Source organism: Carassius carassius, chromosome 29, assembly GCF_963082965.1.
Source record: "Carassius carassius chromosome 29, fCarCar2.1, whole genome shotgun sequence".
Lineage (NCBI taxonomy): Eukaryota > Metazoa > Chordata > Actinopteri > Cypriniformes > Cyprinidae > Carassius > Carassius carassius.
The window spans coordinates 1,198,682-1,221,305 of NC_081783.1; the positions used below are offsets into that span (position 1 = coordinate 1,198,682).

General features: G+C 38.2%; 1 protein-coding gene across 2 annotated transcripts; it reads left to right on the forward strand.

Annotated features, from left to right (window-relative positions):
- Nucleotides 1-1,434: 1,434 nt before the first annotated feature.
- On the forward strand, nucleotides 1,435-20,825 carry LOC132109367 (microfibril-associated glycoprotein 4-like). Of its 2 annotated transcripts, XM_059515389.1 has the most exons (5): nucleotides 19,208-19,327; nucleotides 19,407-19,613; nucleotides 19,946-20,042; nucleotides 20,191-20,358; nucleotides 20,518-20,825. In XM_059515389.1, the coding sequence occupies exons 1-5, from the start codon at nucleotides 19,241-19,243 to the stop codon at nucleotides 20,766-20,768; spliced, it is 810 nt and encodes a 269-aa protein (XP_059371372.1). In that variant the 5' UTR covers nucleotides 19,208-19,240; the 3' UTR covers nucleotides 20,769-20,825. The 2 variants fall into 2 exon arrangements, with proteins under 2 accessions (XP_059371373.1, XP_059371372.1); XM_059515390.1 differs by lacking the exons at nucleotides 19,208-19,327; nucleotides 19,407-19,613; nucleotides 19,946-20,042 and adding exons at nucleotides 1,435-1,635; nucleotides 1,894-1,990.
- Nucleotides 20,826-22,624: the final 1,799 nt, after the last annotated feature.

The window sequence follows — 22,624 nt, forward strand, 5'->3', positions numbered from 1 at the left end:
TCGGCAGTGTCAAACATAGCACTAAGATCTAGTAGTACCAGCACTGATATTTTGCTAGAATCAGAATTAAAGCAAATATCATTTATTATCTTAATGAGCACTGTTTCTGTGCAGTGATGCAGTCGGAAACCAGATTGAAAATTGTACAGGTATCCATTTGAGTTTAAGTATTTGTTCAGCTGATTAAAGACTACCTTCAATAAACTACCTTCAATAATCTTGCATATAAAAGGAATATTTGATATTCTATTCTTCTTGATAGTATATAATTGGGCAATATGGTGTCATCAAGATTGCTATTTTCAAAAGGAGCTTTACAATTTCAGTTTTCAGAAAGTCCCAGAAGTGAAGTGAGGCATTCACCACTTCTAATAGATCTGCTTCTAAACATTTAAGCACATAGAGCAGGTTGCAATGAATTAAATTCAATCTGAAGTTCCTGTACTTTGGAAGAAGCATATGTATAAATAACAGTCTTTAATTTCTCAATTTTTTCTTTGATATCCTTTCCAAGAAAATAAAACTGGCCCAAAAAAAAAGGAACTCTGGAGCACACTGTTAGTTTTCTGTCCAAAGCACCAATAAGATTTTATTCCTGTAGCTCAATTGGTAGAGCATTGTGCTATCAAGCGCAAGGTTGGGGATTCGATTCCCCGGGAACACATGATAGGTAAAAATGCACTGAAAGTTTCTTTGGATAAAAGCGTCTGCTAAATGCATAAATTTATTCATTTAAATGTATTTATTTAATTAAATTTAAGATTTGTCACAATCATAGCAGCAGTAATGGTACTATGACCAGTTGTAAAACCAGACTGAGAGTCAAATGAAAAATTTTCAGCTAAAAACTGGTGCAAATTTACCGGGGATTCAAAGAGCTAGAACTGAATGTTTTGAAATATAATAATTGTTCAACTCCAAAGGGACTCCACCTTTTAATAAGAGAAGTCAAGTCAAGTCACCTTTATTTATATAGCGCATTAAACAAAAAGGATTGTGTCAAAGCAACTGAACAACAATAATTAGGAAATCAATGCAATGCAATGTCAATAATGCAAAATGATAGTTAAAGGCAGTTCATCATTGGATTCAGTGATGTCATCTCTGTTCAGTTAAATAGTGTCTGTGCATTTATTTGCAATCAAGTCAACGATATCGCTGTAGATGAAGTGACCCCAACTAAGCAAGCCAGAGGCGACAGCGGCAAGGAACCGAAACTCCATCTGTGACAGAAAAAAACCTTGGGAGAAACCAGGCTCAGTTGGGGGGCCAGTTCTCCTCTGACCAGACGAAACCAGTAGTTCAATTCCAGGCTGCAGCAAAGTCAGATTGTGCAGAAGAATCATCTGTTTCCTGTGGTCTTGTCCTGGTGCTCCTCTGAGACAAGGTCTTTACAGGGGATATGTATCTGGGGCTCTAGTTGTCCTGGTGTTGCTGTGTTTGTCTGCTCTGTTTCCCATCTTAATGTGCGCTGAAGAGGTCAAATCTGATCTTCTTCGTACCAAAGACTGCTATGATATTTATGTGAGTGGATATAGCATCAGTGGTGTGTACATCATCACCACAATAGATGGACCGGTGCAGGTCTACTGTGAGATGGAGGCTGTCGAAAAAATTGAAAAGGGACACTGGCTGGTATGTGTTTTAATGTGCAGAAGGATATTTTATTATCAGATGCACCCCAGTGTGAATGACACCATGATTTCTAGTAACTATAAGCTGTAATTCAAATAGTTGCTCAGTTATTTTATTCATGCTCTTTATATCTGTCAGAAATCACACAACAGAATTTACATTTGTTACAATAAAGCTTGTCAAAGGTTGTACACCTTTAACATATTTTTAAAAGATGAATGATGCGTGAAAGCGATGAATGAGTTCTGAATGTTTCAGGTGTTTCTCAGGCGAATGGACGGCGAGGTGAATTTCTTTAGGCGATGGGAGAGTTATAAGAAGGGTTTTGGTAATAAAACATGCGAACACTGGCTAGGTGTGTATTTTTGACACATGTTTGGGCTTAATAACGCAAAACGTGAAGAAACTTTAAATATGAAATAGTTTCACTCATATTCTCTTGAATTAAAAATATATATAAAAATAATTTGACAGGTTCCTGAAAAATCCTTTGCTCTTAAAAAAAATTTCAGGACTTGTGTGTGAAAATCTGATGATGTTTAGGGTTATATTTATGCAGAATTATTAAAAACTATCAAGTGTCCACAAACTTTTAAAGCAGCACTGTATGTTATATTTAAACTACAATTATTTCATAGCATTATGCAATGTTATATACAATTTTGTAGAATGTTGTAAGAAATGAACCTTTAAATCACATCACGCTGGACATTTCAGTGTTTTAGAAATATTTCAAAACAATGTTCCTACAATAACCTAAATTTGTCACCTGTTATGTCACCAGAGAGATATTTTGCTGGCAGGACAGTTTTTAAACATCCACACCAGTGACTGCCAGCAGTCACATTAACAGAAAGTGGTGTCCACATAGTTTTAGCCAAATTTAGAAATTAATGATGCCAGTAAATGTACAAATGCACAGATAAGACAATGACAGAACTGGGTCTTAAATCTGAACTTATTTCACTCTTGCACAGGTTTAGGGGTCTGGTCTGGGCTGCTTTTCCCAAAAGCATTGTAAGCCTAAATTCAGGTTTCAGTGGGACTATGATGTACTTAAGGTTACAATGCTTTTGGGAAATGCAGCCCTGATCTGCTGTGTTTCTGTTAAATAGACCTGACATATTTCAGTAGTTAATTCATGAGTGAGGTTCACCTGGTGTTGCTTGGACATTAGGTCAAAATGTCAACATTTCATGACACTGGAAGAATTTCAACACATCTGTTGTGAAAAAGTGCGGTCATGGTTGTGCTTCAAGTTCATCATGCCAGCGATCTAGCGATAGTAAGACTATCTTGATCATTTTTCAGCGAGTCATTTTTCAAGTTGTCACAGAAGAAGAAGGTTAATTTCGCTCAAATCCCTGGCATCTTTAGAAAACTTTAGTTATTAATGTGTAAAATTATTTCACTTACATTTTTGAGAGGAAACATTTTGCGGGGGAAATCCAGTCGTTTCTATAGGCATCAGTGGGTTTGGAAGTTTCTCTTTTCCCTGCTCATGGTGTTATTCACTGGTGATTGTTCTTAATGACTGTAATTAATTATATTGAACATTCTATAATACACCTGATCTATGCTTGGTATGGGGGTCTTTATCTTATTTTCTCTTTAAATAAAATGCAATGGGAGCTGCTGTTGCTATAGTACAGAATGAAACTTAATACTCATCACACTGAAAGATAAAGAGTGTATTTCTTTGTTAACTTTGTAGAAATATTTTATGTTCAGCAAAACAAAGGCACTCATACATTCATTTTTGGGAGAACTATCCCTTTAAGCTTGTATTTTTCTTAAGAAGTTTGTTGCAATCAGATAATCACTTTCAGATTAAATCAATATAGAAATAAATTTCCTTTCTGATGGCTATGGGTGAGTATGACAAAGCAGGTTGCCAAATGAACAAAACCTTGTCCTTAATCGAACCCATTACTGTCCTACAGAGATTTGAAGTGTTTTTATTTATTTATTTATTTTTCATGTAAATGTCAGATAAAGAGGATACTGATGATTGGCGAGTGGCGCCGATACAGGATGGCTGCCTCCGTGACGTGCTCTGCAGTTGTTTTTGTGTTTTTGTTAGTTTGTCCTGTCTTTAGTTATATTCCTGCAATCAGTTTCACCAGGGACGAATTGCTGGATATTCGGCAACACACATCTCCCGATATTTCACCAGTTTTCGACTATTCTGATGTTTTGCTGGACATTCTTGTCGGCGGAGCGGCTGCGCTGATCACACGCTTCAAGAGGACGCGCAGGCGGGGAAAGCGAGCGGGAGCGCTCGTGAGACTCAGAAAACGCGGATTTCGAACGCCGTTGCCTAATATCCATCTGGCAAATCTCCGCTCTCTTCCCAACAAAACGGACGAACTGCTTCTGCTCTCTCGGACAAATAAAGATTTCTCTCACTCTGCTGCTCTGTGTTTCACGGAAACTTGGCTGAATGACACCATACCGGACAGCGCGCTCCATCTGCCGGACTTTCAGCTGTTTAGAGCGGATCGCGACGCAGAATCAACGGGGAAATCGCGCAGTGGCGGGACATGCTTTTACATCAATGAACGGTGGTGTACAGATGTAACTGTGTTAAAGAAGACGTGCTGCTCAAATCTCGAAACGCTCTTCATTAACTGCAAGCCGTTCTATTCGCCGCGGGAGTTTCATTCGTTCATTCTGGTTAGTGTTTACATCCCTCCTCAAGCGCACGTGAGCTCAGCTTTACAGAAACTTGCTGAGCACATCACAGAGATAGAACAACAACAACCGGACTCTGTTTTAATCATTCTTGGGGACTTTAATAAAGCCAATCTCTCCCGTGAACTGCCAAAATACAGACAGCATGTTACTTGTCCCACAAGAGACAGTAATATATTGGATCACTGTTACACAACAATAAAGGATGCATTTCACTCTGTTCCACGAGCAGCTTTGGGACGTTCTGATCACCTTCTGGTTCATCTTATACCGACCTACAGGCAGAAACTAAAATCAGCTAAACATGTATTAAGGACCGTAAAAAGATGGACTAATGAAGCAGAGCAGGATTTACAATCTTGTTTTGACCTCACTGATTGGAGTGTTTTTGAAGCTGCTTCCACCGATCTGGACGAACTCACAGAGACCGTAACATCATATATCAGTTTCTGTGAGGATATGTGTATTCCTACCAAGACTCAACTAAATTACAACAATGACAAACCGTGGTTCACTGCAAAACTCAGACAGCTCCGTCAGGCCAAAGAAGATGCTTACGTGAAGGGGGACAATGTCTTGTATAAACAGGCTAAATACACACTGGAAAAGGAGATCAAAGTGGCAAAGAGGAATTATTCTGAAAAAATAAGGACTCAGTTCACTTCGAACGACTCAGCATCAGTGTGGAAAAGTCTAAAGAAGATCACCAATTACAAGACACCACCCCCCAGCACTGTGGAAAATCAACGACTGGCAGACGATCTGAACGAGTTTTACTGCAGGTTTGAAAGAACACCCATCACCTGCCCTGAACACCTCTCCAATCAACCGCTCTCACCATTCACAACTCCTGCAACCAACCCTGAATGCCTCTCCAAACAACTGTTCACACCACTCACAACTCCTGCAACCCATCCTGAACACCTCTCCAATCAAGCGCTCTCACCATTCACACCTCCTGCATCCCCCCTCTCCCCCACACCTGCAATACAGATCAGCGAGGATGCGGTGCGCCAGGTCTTCAGGAAGCAGAAAAGGAAAAAAGCACCAGGCCCAGATTGCGTTACACCAGCCTGTCTGAAATCCTGTGCTGACCAGCTGGCCCCCATCTTCACAAAGATCTTCAACAGATCGCTGGAGCTGTGCGAAGTCCCTTCATGCTTCAAACGCTCCACCATCATCCCCATCCCAAAGAAATCCAAAATTACAGGACTAAATGACTACAGGCCTGTGGCTCTAACGTCTGTAGTCATGAAGTCATTTGAAAAACTGGTGCTGGCCCACCTGAAGGACATCACTGGACCCTTGCTGGATCCTCTTCAGTTTGCCTACAGAGCAAACAGGTCTGTGGACGATGCAGTAAACATCGGACTGCATTATGTTCTGCAACACCTAGACAGACCGGGGACTTATGTGAGGATCCTGTTTGTGGACTTCAGCTCTGCCTTCAACACGATCATCCCAAACCTCCTCTTGCCCAAACTAACTCAGCTCTCCGTGCCCACCTCCGTCTGTCAGTGGATCAACAGCTTCCTGACAGACAGGCAGCAGCTAGTGAGGCTGGGAAAATACACATCCAGCACCCGTACAATCAGCACCGGAGCTCCCCAGGGCTGTGTTCTCTCCCCACTGCTCTTCTCCCTATACACTAATGACTGCACATCTAAGGACCCCTCTGTCAAGCTCCTGAAGTTTGCAGATGACACCACACTCATCGGCCTCATTCAGGACGGTGACGAGTCTGCTTACAGACAGGAGGTTAAAGAGCTGGCTGTCTGGTGCACTCTCAACGGTGAGTTTCATTCTAGTCATTTTGAAAACTAAGTTTCTTTCTACAGAAAATGGCAGAAAGCATGTTCATGTTCTAATAATGTGACTGTATTTGTCTGAACTGTATTTCAGGTGCATCTGATCCTCTGAGCTGGACTGATCTTCTAGAGTCTCGACCTTACAGAGTCACATCGCATCTGATCATCCAGAGTCTTGTCATGTCCTGTCTGTTGCTCCCAGATTATCAAGCTCAGTCCTTCTGTTTCCCAGTCTGGTATCAAGTGTGAGGGATTCACCGCTGGTTTCTGCACGTGCAACTGGTTTCCCCAAACCCACTCACTCAAGCTTCCCATGATCCCAGCCAGCAATGACATGTGGAGGTCCAGATGAGGGCTTCATGGGCAGCAAATGTGGGCCCCATTATGGGCTTGCACCCGGGATCCACATTGGGGCAAGCCATGGAAGCCCAGATGTACTAAAAGTGGGCTCTGTAAGGATCTTTAAACCGATACCGATATTTACTGATATTGAATTTTAAAGCCAATATCGGCCGATAATATCGAGCATCCCTAGTTGTCTAAATATGTGTTTCTGCCCCAAGGGACAGGCATCTGGGACTGGGCTATTATTTGAAGTGTTACGGTAGGCCTGCAACCTTTCTGAGAGTCCACTAATCAGCACAATTCAACACAGCGTAAACTTTGACCTATTTTGATGTTTTTTACATTTTTGGGAAGTTACATTTTTCATTTTCTGCACGACTAACAAAAATGACCGATGAATTGTTTTGGCAAAAGATCTACATGTATGCAATGTTTGTTATTTGGTGACTAGTGTGACTTGAAATGTATTGAGTTAAAATTACTCAATCTCAACATGCTTGATTAGCCTTCATGTAGAGTTACTACAAGTTACTAAAAATTGTACAGTTAGTAATTACATAACTCAATAGGCCTACATAGTTACTTTGCACCTCTGCATTGCAGGACCCATGTGTTCCCAGTTCAAACCCAACTTAGCACATAAATATGCTATGCAGGACCCATGTGTTTCCAGTTCAAACCCAACTTAGCACATAAATATGCCATTCAAGACCCATATATGTGTTCCCAGATCAAACTCATGCCCACTTGGCCCATAAATATGCTATGCAGGAACTCATATATGTGTTCTCAGTTCAATTGGCCCATGCCTGTCCCTTATGGGGCCCATGTAATCAGCTCATATGGGCTTTCTATGTGGAACTCATGCTACAAAACCTACATGGGACCCGCTGATTCCACCCAGCCAAAGCCCACGCCCACACAGTACCCATGGAACCCGTACTTAACCCATCTGGGCCCCACATGTCATTGCTGGCTGGGATGGGGATTGCTTTTTGGTGTTTTTAGGCTGCATACACTAACACAGAACTTCCAGAGAACCATTGCTGAACACGGTGCCTGTTTTGTTAATAAGAATATTGATGAACTTTCCCTGTTTTTTATCCAAAGCGACATACAATTGCTATATATGTCAGAGGTCGCACGCCTCTGGAGCAACTAGGGGTTAAGTGTCTTGCTCAGGGACACATTGGTGTCTCAAAGTGGATTCGAACCCAGGTCTCTCACACCAAAGACGTGTGTCTTATCCACTGCGCCAACACCACCCCACTGCCTGCCCTGTTAGGGCTATGGAGGCCAATTATAGACTTTGGCCTTGTCCTGTTTTCTTCTTCTGACTTTCCTGTCTCTTTAGAACATTTCTGTTCACACAGACTGTGGAGAGATCGTGTGGAGCTTCACAAAATTTAAAGTTACCTGCTGATGGAGAGCTTCTGGGAGACACTGAAAGACAGCACTTCCCAGCAAGTTCATTTGGAGTTATCTTTTTATTATTATTTATTAATTAATTAATTTATTTATTTTGGTCAAATTGCATTCACTAATGCTGGAGTAAGATTTTAGAAGAAAACTTTCAGTCGTGTTTAATGTAGGTGCGAACTAATGGCCTGGTTTCACAGACAGGCCTTAGACTAAGCAAGGATCATAGTTCAGTAAGGACATTTAATCCATTTTCATTAACATGCCTTAGAAAAAAACATTACTAGTGTGCATCTTGAGACAAAACAAAGGCACTGTTTTTTTAAAGATCGGTCAGAGCAATTGTCTTTCAGTTGAAACCACTCAGAATTACATTTTAGTCCAGGACTGGTCTTAAGCATTGTCTGTGAAACCAGGGGTACAAGTAACACAGTTTGCTCATGTTTTACAATAAGGTCTCGTTTGTTGTACATGGAATGATAATGTTCTTGATTTTTTGTATTAAGTGTGTTAGTAATGCTATATGTTATGGGGACAAAAGGACTCCACAAGGATAGTAATACCAGTAAATAATGACCTTGTGGACATTTTGAGGTCTCCAATGAGGAAACATTAAAGAATGATGTTTTCTATGATGGCGAGATTAGGTACTTTTGTACAGTATGTAAGTGATTTTGCATTGTTCTCCAGACTCTTTCTAATAAGTGAGTTGAAGTGTTGTAACTGTGTATAGTGTTGGGTATTTCTTGTGCATCAGCAAAAATCATTTTTGTGTATTTGTTTTAGAGGCTGCTCTTTCAATAAGTGTAGAGGGTTTTCCATTTTGTATTTCAGTTGATTGTAACTAGGTTTCTTAAATATACTAAATTTCTACTGCATTGCCGGTAGAAATTTTGAAATTTATGACAATGAAGTATATTTTAGTTCACATGAATTGCTTATTCAGAAGTACATATTTACCATATTTCAAGGTACATATAAAGTATACTAAAGTCCCACTTAAGTGGTTAAAAAATATCACTCAAAATTTAAACTAATTAAAAATTAATGTAATTTTAATCTGTAATATATTTGAAATTAAGTTAAAATAATATGCATTTATGCAGTCAAAAACATTACATTTAATTCACGCTTAAGTGTATTGTTAACTGACATTAAAGTGTATTTTAGTTCACATTAATTGCTTGTCAGTACATTAGTAGCACTTTAACCACATTTTAAAGTCACAGCTAATATGAACACACAATTGTACACATCAAGATGTACCAAAAATTCCCACTTAAGTGGTTTAAAAAAATCACTCAAACGTTCAACTTTTTGGATTTTAATATAATGTTAAAATAAGATTTATTTGAAATTAATTACAAATAAAATGTACTTAAGCGGCGAAAATTACATTTAATTTGCTCTTATGTGTGTTCTTTTAAAGTATATTATTTCTGCAATAAGTACACATTATAAATATATACTTAAGTGCACTTCTTTTTCACATGGGGCATTATGATATTAGATTCAGAAACTCAGTGTAAAGCATACAATTATGTTTTTGATATAATTCATTTATTGAGAATATGAAAGGGCGGTGACTGCAGAGCTTGTCTTGTGTGTAAAGTCCTGGTTTGGCTTGCATTCAAGTGATGACGATGTGATAACATGCAAACACTGGAGGTCAGTATTTAATTTAAGTTTTTTTATGCTGCAGATACTATTTATTTCATAATTGTGAGGCTGATGATGTATAATTAGCTGCTGAGACACCCGTGACCCTACTATTCCTACTTCATCCCCCAACAAATGTTATGGGGAGATTTGAAACTAGAGTTTCATTTCGAACTGTAACTCTTTCAAAACAGTCATGTTGCAACCCATTCTTTTTGAAAGTTTCAACAGCTTTTTAAGTCATGCATTATTACTACATGTTTTGTTTTGCTTATAACATAACTTTGTACATGTCCAAGGTGTAAAGCTTTATGCATTGTTAAATGTTCTTGTTCTTGTTATTGTTTTATGTCAGAATTAAAACGTTCAAAACAAGTCAGTTGTTTCAGTTGCTGTATAAGATGTATTCATTTATTACAGTTTATTAATGTTTTCATAATATACAACAAAAGAAGTCCAAAATTGTGACAATATTGGCCATTGGCTGCCCTGATTTCTAAATATTGGCACTTGCTGAGACTTAATTAAAATTAATCGTTTTACCACTTTTAAACTTGTTATGTATTTTGAATGCAAAAGCCACTTTATTTTAAATAAAATAAATAAAAAATGTGTTGACTTGTTATGCATGTTTATTAAAAACAAATTTTTTTGTAGACTTTGAGAACCCCTGCCCTAGAAGTTAAGATTTATCCTCATAGAAATGACTAGAACAACCAAAACCAATAACAGAAAAGGGTGATCACATACTTTTTAGCCATTTTTTGTAATAAATGCCAGTAGCTGCAGACAAATACACAGATAAAACCATTAATCTGACAGAATTAGACCTTAAACGTAATGTCATTTCACTCATGCATGTGACTGCGTTAAGGGGTCTTGTTTGGTATGCGTTTCTGTTAAATACGTGTTTTCAGCAGTTAATTCATGATTGAAGTTCATCTAGAGCATTTCAAGACACTGCAAGAATTTCAAAACTTGTTATTTAAAAGTGGACTCATTGTTGTGCTTCGTTTATCACTCCAGCGATCTCCTTTGATCATTTTTCAGCGAGTCATGGTTCAGCTGTCCCAGAAGGAGAAGTTTATTTCACGTTGTTTTGTAACCGCTAAAAGGCCTGAGATCTTTAGAAAACTTTAATAATTAACATGTAAACAGCAAAGATACAGCTTATATAAGGCAATTTAATTATGGCAAATAAGAAGTAAAATAACAAATGTAAATACACTATTAGAAAAAACAAACACTTTTTTATATTTACTAAAATTTTACCAAATGTTTCACAACATTTAAAAACACTTGTTGTGCTGTTTAAGAGTACATTATAAAAAGGGTTCATTGGGGTTCTATATAGAACCATTGGGTTCTTTACTCAACTCCAAAGAACCTTTTATGCTAAAAAGGTTCTATAATATATAATATAATAAATTATTGTTTGTAATAACTTAATATCACATTTTAATCATGCTGATTTTTCGAGAAAAACTGAAATGGCACTCTTCGTGTGATATTGATTAACTACATAAAATGATATAAATATATACATTTTCTAACCCCCTCTTGAATTTTGTGATCATTCACATGCATTCATAAATGCATTTGAATACATCGAATAATGCAGTGAAAGAACGCACTCAAAATGCACACCCGCACTAGAATGACTTCATCATGTACATTAGCCTAGATGCATGCACTTTTTAGGCATGATTTGTTTAGTTTTTGAATATACTTAGCTGTTAAAAGGCACATCATTAAAACTAAAAATACATATCACACCTAAACACGCGTGGAAAACATAATTAGAAATAGCTACTAAATTAGCTAAAAATGCCTATCCATATACAGATATGATTCGCGAATCCCAAACTGACTCAAATGATTCGCTAACCTGCTCCAAACTTCCAAACTGACTCAAATGAATTGCGAACCCGCTCCCAACTCCCAAACTGACTATTCGCGAACCCGCTACTCCCGAACTGATTCAAATGATTCGTGATCCCCAAACTGAGTCAAATGATTCGCGAACCCGCTTTGAACTCCCGAACTGACTAAAATGATTCGCGAACCAGCTACGAACTCCCGAACTGATTAAAATGATTCGCGATCCCCAAACTGACTCAAATGATTCGCGAACCCGCTTTGAACTCCCGAACTGACTCAAATGATTCGCGAACCCTCTACGAACTCCCGAACTGACTCAAATGATTCGCGATCCCAAAACTGACTCAAATGATTCGCGATCCCCAAACTGAGTCAAATGATTCGCGAACCCGCTTTGAACTCCCGAACTGACTCAAATGATTCGCGAACCCGCTACAAACTCCCGAACTGATTAAAATGATTCTCGATTCCCGAACAGACTCAAATGATTCGCGAACATGCTCCGAACTCCCGAACCGATTAAAATTATTCACGCTCCGAACTCCCGAACTGACTCAAATGATTCGCGAACCCGCTACGAACTCCCGAACTGACTCAAATGATTCGCGAACCCGCTACGAACTCCCGAACAGACTCAAATGATTCGCGAACCCGCTCCGAACTCCCGAACTGACTCAAATGATTCGCGAACCCGCTACGAACTCCCTAACTGATTAAAAAGATTCGCGATCCCGCTCCGAACTGTTGAACTGACTCAAATGATTCGCGATCCCGCTCCAAGCTCCCGAACAGACTCAAATGATTCGCGAACCCGCTCCGAACTCCCGAACAGACTGAAATGATTCATGCTCCTAACTCCCGAACTGACTCAAATGATTCACACTCCGAACTGCCAAACTGACTCAAATGATTCATGCTCCGAACTCCCACTGACGATTCGCGAACCCACTTCGAACTCCTGAAATAATTAAAAAGATTTGCGATCCCCAAACTGACTCAAACACAACTTTAATATGCATCTCATTTAAAGATAACCAGTGCATTTCAGTGTTATAATTGTGGTTAAGCACAATTTGCTTCATACCTTGTGATCAACAGCATTAACAGCATGTCACTGCAGTGTTCAGTCACCAAAACCATGTTAATTTGGAATGTTTTGCAAAATCCTTTTTCCATGGTTTGGACATAAATGTGTGTTGCTAGTGTGTGAACACAACCAGCCTACAATGATAAAAATCCACTAACTCTTGTTTTTTTTTTTTTTTAATCCCCATAAAAGCATTATAAAATCTCATTAGACATGCCATTTTGATTCTCAGAGCAGTGTGATATCATATAGTTTAGGCCTCGCTCACGGCCGCTGACTGAAAGTCCTGCATTACCATCATTTCTGCCCTCAGCGAGTTGTGTTTGGTTGTATAATGTCATCCATTTTTTCTTGCGCTCAAGCAGCTGTAACGTCAACAATGTCTCGTAAGCAATGTTCTGTGTTTGGATGTAAGACTGAACATAAGAGTTGTCATTTTCTCAAAACATCTGAGCCACTGAGGATGCACTGGATCCCTTTCATTTTTTAAAGTAATGTGTCTCAAAATCATGTGGTTATAGTGCTCAGCTAACATTTTAACCATATTTGTATGCGTCATTTCAATAAAGCACATAGTGAAAAAATTATCAAAGTATCTGTGTGTATGTGTGTTACTCATCTGTCAATGTAAATGGGTTGTGAAAACTCTTCAAGTACATACAAGTTTGAAATAACATTTCCAAGATGTCCTGGTTCATTTTCATAGGTGTTTCTAAAATATAGGTGTTTTAGGTTCAAGCGTATGGCTTAACACTGGTTATCTCGCTCTCAGTCATGTAGCTTCTACCGACTGTTTATTGCTGTACATGTAGCAAAACAGAGATGTATACACTATGCCCTCTTCTGGAGACTGGGCAGGAATATGCAGCCCATTTGCATTTAAAAAGGTACACATCAAAATGGCTCTTAATGAATGATTTCTGAATGTTTCAGGTGATTCCCAGGCGAGAATTTCTTTAGGCCATGGAGGAGTCATAAAAAGGGTTTTGGTAATAAAGAAGGCGAATACTGGCTGGGTGAGTTATTTTGTGACATTTTGGCATTCAAAGAAGACAACAGAAGGTATGATTTCCTTCATTAGAATTCAAAGACATCACCTGAAATAATGTAATCGTGCTTTATGTGTGACTGTGAGGGACTGATAGATAAAAAGTAGAGCTGACATTATTAATTCACTCACTTTGCAAAAAACAAACAATAAAAAGAAAAAATACCCATGTATGAGTTTTTATGTTTTTATATTCTTTGTACAAGACATGCACTTTTCTATATATCAGCAATAATTATGCTAATAATTTAATACAACAGTGTAGACTAGAGCAACACAGTGTTTTATTCCTTGAATGAATCTGTTTTTGAACGAATCATGTCAGCCAGTGATTCAATGGTCCATTCACATGTTTAGTTTCTAAACATGTTTAGTTTCTAAACGTGCAAGCACGATGTCAGACACTGTAATATGCTCTGGTCCCCTCCCTGCTTACCGTGGTGATGAGATGCATAGCAGATTGTCATCACTCAATGGCTGGATGTCTAAGTGGTGCCCACAGAATAACATAGGTTTCATAGACAATTGGACGAGCTTTTGGGGCAGACCTGACCTGTTTAAAAGAGATGGTCTTCATCCCTCCTGGGGTGGCGCCACTCTTCTCTCTAGAAATATGGCAAATAGTCTTAGTGTTTATACTTGACTAACTGGGGCCCAGGTCAGGAAGCAGACAGACTGGCTAAACCGACCGTCTGCTAGCTGCCTCCCGTCACAGAGGTCAGTTAATTCTCAGCACATAGAGACTCTTTCACCTAGATATCACACTATAGAGACTGTGTCTGTTCCCCGAACTAGAAAAAACAAAAAACGTCCAAACCAGGTTAAGATTAACAATTTAATTGAGGTTCAACAAATAAAAAACAGAAGCAATATGGATAAACAAATGATAAAGCTTGGCTTATTGAATATCAGATCCCTTTCTACGAAAACACTTTTTGTAAATAATATGATCACTGATCATAATATAGATGTACTCTGTTTGACAGAAACCTGGCTAAAACCTGATGATTACATTATTTTAAATGAGTCCACCCCCCAAGATTACTGTTATAAACATGAGCCACGTCTAAAAGGCAAAGGTGGAGGTGTTGCTTCAATTTATAACAACGTTTTCAGGATTTCTCAGAGGGCAGGCTACAAGTATAACTCATTTGAAGTAATGGTACTTCATATAACATTATCCAAAGAAACAAATGTTAATGATAAATCCCCTGTTATGTTTGTACTGGCTACTGTATACAGGCCACCAGGGCAACATACATACTTTATTAAAGAGTTTGGTGATTTTACATCTGAGTTAGTTCTGGCTGCAGATAAAGTTTTAATAGTTGGTGATTTTAATATCCATGTTGATAATGAAAACGATGCATTGGGATCAGCATTTATAGACATTCTGAACTCTATTGGTGTTAGACAACACGTTTCAGGACCTACTCATTTTCGAAATCATACTCTAGATTTAATACTGTCACATGGAATTGATGTTGATGGTGTTGAAATTATTCAGCCAAGTGATGATATCTCAGATCATTATTTAGTTCTTTGCAAACTTCATATAGCCAAAATTGTAAATTCTACTTCTTGTTACAAGTATGGAAGAACCATCATTTCTAACACAAAAGACTGCTTTTTAAGTTATCTTCCTGATGTATCCAAATTCCTTAGCATATCCAAAACCTCAGAACAACTTGATGATGTAACAGAAACTATGGACTCTCTCTTTTCTAGCACTTTAAATAAAGTTGCTCCTTTACGCTTAAGGAAGGTTAAGGAAAACAGTTTGACACCATGGTATAATGAGCATACTCGCACCCTAAAGAGAGCAGCCCGAAAAATGGAGCGCAGCTGGAGAAAAACAAAACTAGAGGTATTTCGTATTGCTTGGCGGGAAAGTAACATATCCTACAGAAAAGCATTAAAAACTGCTAGATCCGATTACTTTTCTTCTCTTTTAGAAGAAAACAAACATAACCCATATTTATTCAATACAGTGGCTAAATTAACAAAAAATAAAGCCTCAACAAGTGTTGACATTTCCCAACACCACAGCAGTAATGAGTTTATGAACTACTTTACTTCTAAAATCGATACTATTAGAGATAAAATTGCAACCATTCAGCCGTCAGCTACAGTATCACATCAGACAGTGCACTATAGACCCCCTGAGGAACAGTTCCACTCATTCTCTACCATAGGAGAGGAAGAATTGTATAAACTTGTTAAATCATCTAAACCAACAACATGTATGTTAGACCCTATACCATCTAAGCTCCTGAAAGAGGTGCTTCCAGAAGTCATAGATCCTCTTCTGACTATTATTAATTCCTCATTGTCATTAGGACATGTCCCCAAAACCTTCAAACTGGCTGTTATTAAGCCTCTCATCAAAAAACCACAACTTGACCCCAAAGAACTAGTTAATTATAGACCAATCTCGAATCTCCCTTTTCTGTCCAAGATACTAGAAAAGGTGGTATCCACACAATTATATTCCTTCTTAGAGAAAAATGGTATATGTGAGGATTTCCAGTCAGGATTTAGACCGTATCATAGTACTGAGACTGCTCTTCTTAGAGTTACAAATGATCTGCTCTTATCATCTGATCGTGGGTGTATCTCTCTATTAGTTTTATTGGATCTTAGTGCTGCGTTTGACACAATTGACCACAACATTCTTTTGCATAGACTTGAATACTTTGTTGGCATCAGTGGAAGTGCATTAGCATGGTTTAAATCGTACTTATATGACCGCCATCAGTTCGTAGCAGTGAATGAAGATGTATCCTATCGATCACAAGTGCAGTATGGAGTACCTCAAGGCTCAGTACTAGGGCCGCTACTCTTCACGCTTTATATGTTACCCTTGGGAGATATCATCAGGAAACATGGTGTTAGCTTTCACTGTTATGCTGATGATACTCAGCTCTATATTTCTTCGCAGCCCGGTGAAACACACCAATTTGAAAAACTAATGGATTGCATAGTCGATATAAAAAACTGGATGACGAGTAATTTCTTACTGCTAAATTCTGAAAAAACAGAGGTGTTAATTATAGGACCTAAAAACTCTGCTTGTAATAACCTAGAACACTGTCTAAGACTTGATGGTTGCTCTGTCAATTCTTCGTCATCAGTTAGGAACCTAGGTGTGCTACTTGATCGCAATCTTTCCTTAGAAAGCCACGTTTCTAGCATTTGTAAAACTGCATTTTTCCATCTCAAAAATATATCTAAATTACGGCCTATGCTCTCAATGTCAAATGCAGAAATGTTAATCCATGCATTTATGACCTCAAGGTTAGATTATTGTAATGCTTTATTGGGTGGTTGTTCTGCTCGCTTAGTAAACAAACTACAGCTAGTCCAAAATGCAGCAGCAAGAGTTCTTACTAGAACCAGGAAGTATGACCATATTAGCCCGGTCCTGTCAACACTGCACTGGCTCCCTATCAAGCATCGCATAGATTTTAAAATATTGCTTATTACTTATAAAGCCCTGAATGGTTTAGCACCTCAGTATTTGAATGAGCTCCTTTTACATTATAATCCTCTACGTCCGCTACGTTCTCAAAACTCAGGCAATTTGATAATACCTAGAATATCAAAATCAACTGCAGGCGGCAGATCCTTTTCCTATTTGGCGCCCAAACTCTGGAATAACCTACCTAACATTGTTCGGGAGGCAGACACACTCTTGCAGTTTAAATCTAGATTAAAGACCCATCTCTTTAACCTGGCATACACATAACATACTAATATGCTTTTATTATCCAAATCCGTTAAAGGATTTTTAGGCTGCATTAATTAGGTAAACCGGAACCGGAAACACTTCCCATAACAACCTATGTACTTGCTACATCATTAGAAGAATGGCATCTACGCTAATATTTGTCTGTTTCTCTCTTGTTCCGAGGTCACCGTGGCCACCAGATCCAGTCTGTGTCCAGATCAGAGGGTCACTGCAGTCACCCGGATCCAGTACGTATCCAGACCAGATGCTGGATCAGCACCTAGAAAGGACCTCTACATCCCTGAAAGACAGCGGAGACCAGGACAACTAGAGCCCCAGATACAGATCCCCTGTAAAGACCTTGTCTCAGAGAAGCACCAGGACAAGACCACAGGAAACAGATGATTCTTCTGCACAATCTGACTTTGCTGCAGCCTGGAATTGAACTACTGGTTTCGTCTGGTCAGAGGAGAACTGGCCCCCCAACTGAGCCTGGTTTCTCCCAAGGTTTTTTTCTCCATTCTGTCACCGATGGAGTTTCGGTTCCTTGCCGCTGTCGCCTCTGGCTTGCTTAGTTGGGGTCACTTCATCTACAGCGATATCGTTGACTTGATTGCAAATAAATGGACAGACACTATTTAACTGAACAGAGATGACATAACTGAATCCAATGATGAACTGCCTTTAACTATCATCTTTGCATTATTGACACTGTTTTCCTAATGAATGTTGTTCAGTTGCTTTGACGCAATGTATTTTGTTTAAAGCGCTATATAAATAAAGGTGACATTGACATTGACATAGTTTCTAATTGAATCAGCCGTTCTGAATGAATTTGTTTGATTTGAATGATTCAATAAATAATATATTAAAACAGGGATTTGCTGCCACCTACGAGCGGATCTTTATTTATCCATGACAGTCCTAAACCAGCACAAATACACATTCAGCAAAATATTAATTAGCAGTATTGACCCAAATTACTCCATTTCACAAAACGTAAACATCTACCAGCATTTAAGATAGAATAGGTTTCAATACAAGTATTTCAGTCAAATTTAATGTATGCAGTATTTCAAGTCTTTAACTCATAGGGGCAAATCAACCCATTGCAACAGAAGCCCAATTTCATGATCGGGTTGAGATGAGAGATTTGATGAGAGATTAAATTTGCCACTCAATAGATCCTGAGCTCATTACTGACAAGTATCTTATTTTGTAAGATGTGGTTCCTTTACAAAGAGATTCTGAAACTGAAAGTGAATGGTGCATATTGATAGTGTGTCCCTGATGCACAAAAAATTATATGCAATATTAGAATGTTTGCAGGAGCAGGTAGGACTGGACACAAAATTTGCAGGAGCAATAAATGGTGACTGTAAGAGCAAAGGCTGAATCCTGGACATTTTGGGCGATTTAGAAATCCCAGTTTTTGCAGTTTTTTAAGTCCAAAAAGAGGAAAAAGAGGATGCATGGTCACCCTATTTAGTCATCAACATCATGTTAAAGATGTTTGCTTATTTGCATGTCAGCCAAGGCATCAGGACATGGTCATATCAATCCCCTTAAACTAAGAAAAGAGTTTTCTTTACTCTTTTTCTTAAGCTATCTGTTGCAATCAGTTGCATACAATCACTTTGGCTGAATGTCACTTCACTTTTTTTATCAACACTTTCAGATGAAATAAATAATTCCTCTTAAGATGATAAGGCAGGTTGCTCTAAAAATATGAAATGAACAGAATGGTGTCCTTTTATGGCATCAAACCTCTGACTGTCCTATCAAGATTTTAAGTTTTTTTTTTTTTTAATGTCAGATAAAGAGGAGGATCCTGACAATCAGAAAGATATTTAAAGACACATTCGTCGGTTGAACACTCACAAGATTCTGAGCACATACGGTGAGTTTATTCTGGTCATTTTGAAAATGACAGAATGCATTTATTTATTTATTTATTATGTATTTCAGGTGCGTCTGATCCTCTGAGCTGGACGTCTGAAGCGATGATCACAAACATGATTGTGAGTTTCTGTGAGAATGTGAGTGTGATTTTGTCAGATGTCGATCATCAGACTCAGATCTTGAGTTTGTGTCTCTCAGGTGTTACTGTGTTTGTCTGCCCTGTTTCCCGTCTTAATGTGCGCTGAAGAGGTCAAATCGGATTGCTTTCTGGCCAGAGACTGCTCTGATGTGTATTCGAGTGGGAAAAATGTCAGTGGTGTGTACACCATCACCTCATTAAATGGACCGGTGCAGGTCTACTGTGAGATGGTCTCCAGTGGAGTAAATGACAGAGGACACTGGACGGTACGCATTTCACTTTGAGCTGATGTTTTATTATCTTCAGAAATTGTATTAGCAGGTGCATCTCAGCATGATTCCCATGCAGATAACAAATGTAGTTTATAAAAATATTATGGTAACATTGTTTTGAAGTTTTCTTGTCGTGATTGATATCATTTGCATGGTGAGGTACAATTGGATGATAACATATTGCATATTTTATAGTAACATATATTTATTATTATTAAATATTATACAAACTGTAACTCAGTGCTTTCATTTGTGCTCTTCTTCTATCCGGGTATGACATGTTAAATTTAAAAGTTAAATGGATTAATGATTTCTGAATGTTTCAGGTGTTTCTCAGGCGAATGGACGGCGAGGTGAATTTCTTTAGACCATGGGAGAGTTATAAGAAGGGTTTTGGTAATAAAGAAGGCGAATACTGGCTGGGTGAGTGATTTTTATGACGTTTTGGGCTACAAAAGAAAAAAAAAGAGCACATGGAAAACTTGTACATTTAATCAGGACTGCAGTATAAATGCAGATTTATATTTGTTCATTGATTTACTACAAAAGTAACCTTTTATGTTTTCGACAGGTTTAGAGTTTCTTCATGAGCTGACCACCAGGTATCAGTATAAACTCAGAGTAGATTTGGAGGACTTTGAAGGGAAGAAAGCTTACTCTGTGTACGACTCTTTCTCTGTTGGCTCTGAGGCTACTGGATACAAACTGCAAGTGAGCGGCTTTGTAGACGGAGGAGCAGGTGAAACAAACTAAAGATGATTCATTCTTATAATGATGAAGGAGGAATAGCATGTGTTAGACCATGCATAAACTAATGATTTTTTTTTTAGTTTAAAAAAAAAGTATTTTTTTGATGTCAGAATTAAAGTGCCTCTAAAAAAGTTTCTCCTTCCTGCAGGTCAGACTTTTATTTATCATAATGGATTGAAGTTCTCCACCTTTGACAAAGATAATTCAGGAGCTAACTGTGCTAAAAAATACTCTCAAGGAGGGTTTTGGTACAATGGTTGTGATTATACAAACCCTACTGGTCTGTATTGGTGGGGGAAAGATGATAACAATTTGATGAGTGGGCCCTTCTGGTACTACTGGAAGAATAACTATAAATCTCTGAAGGCCGTCACCATGAAGATCAGACGTGTGATGTAGAGCAGGCCTTACAAACGCTTCACTGCAGCTTGTGCACATCCACAACTTTATGCATATATGTTGCATATATGCATAATATATGCATATATGCATATATTATTCATATGGATCCTTCTTAAAATATGCACAATTATAAAATCCATTGTCCATAAATAAAAATGTGTTCAAATTGGGTTAATTACTTTTCAGCATGCTTTGAAGCAATAAAAGTTTATGCAAAGCAATGTGCTGTTTTGTGTATTAATCAACCAAGGAGAGCAATGCTCATGTAAGCTTCCTATATGATTTAAAATAGTTTATTCAGGGTTTCTAGGAAATTTTCAAATTCAAATTTAAAGACCAATTAATGGGAACACAATATGTCAATGTGTTCTCTACACATGCATTTGTGCTCAGAATTATTCATACCATTGGTATATATGATCAAAGACGGCTGTGAAATTAAGTCTGCATTGTTTGTCCATTTGATATTTCATAAAAAATAATAATAATAATAAATAAAGTCAAAAAAGTCTAACCTTTAATTGAAGTAAAAATAAATAAATAAAAATAAATAAATAAAGAATGGGGGAAAATCACATTAGGAAATAAATATTTTTCCACAATGGCCGCAATTATTGGTACACTTAGAATTTCTTATGATTCAAATATCTCAAGAATATTCCGATTCATATTGGCTTTTTTCTTTATCACACTAGTTGATTAGGAACATGAAATTGTCCAGCCTTGGCTTCCTGTTTCACAGGATTACAAAGATGAGAAACACAAAGGCCAAATTCCCTTAATCATTGATCACAAGGACTAAAATCAGAGAATATATTTCTGATGTGCAGCAAAAGATTGTTCAATATCACAAATTTAGAAAGTGGATGTAAGAAAAGAGCTAAAGCATTAAAAATCTCCATTTCCACCATCAGCGCAATAATTAAGGGTTTCCAGTCAACTAAAGATGTTACAAATCTGCCTGGAAGAGTATGTGTGTCTATATTATCCTAATGAATGCTGAGGAAGAGAATTTGAGTGGCCAAAGACTCTCCGAGGATCACAGCGACTTGCCCCTGATTATATTTAATAATTGAATAAGTAGAAAATAGAATAGAGAATGCTAGTGTTAAATACTCTTTTTTATTTTAAATAAAACAAATAGGTAAATAGAAAAAGAATAGAGAGTGCAAATATTACAGGAGCAGGTTTAAAAGGGGGGGGGGGTGTAAAATTAGAATTAGCATTAGCATAGAGAGTGCAAGAGTTAGAGGGTCAAATGGAGATGAAAGAGATGTGTTTTCAGCTGTTTCATTGAAAATGATTAAGGACTCAACTGCTTGGATTGAGCTGGGTAGGTCATCCCACCAGTAGGGAACAGTTCATGTAAAAGTCTTTAAAGTAAAAGTTTTATCATAGGTAACGTTAGTGTAACAAGGAGTCGGAGGCGTTAGGATCCATATGCAGCATTTATTAAACAGAATGGTCATACAGGCAGAGATCAGGAATGGCGGCAGGTGTGTCAGGGATAACCAGAATCGAAACCAGAAACAAGCAGAGATTGGGACAGGCAGCGGAGAATCAGAGTTGGAATACACAGTCCAAAGGTCAAAACACAGGAATAACAAACACAGGGAAAATGCTTGGAAATGTCAGACTGGCTAAACAAGACTTCGCAGTGAGTGGGAGTGAATGTGCTGCTTTTATGTGTGTGTGTAAATGAGGTGCAGGTGTGGCAAGGAAATTGGCTGGTGAATGAGGTGCAGGTGTGGCAGGGTGATTGTGATGCAGTGACTCATGGGTAATGTAGTTCGGGTGTGGTGCAACAGTATGAGAGGTGCTAGTGTCCAAGTGACATCTGGTGGTTGATGGGT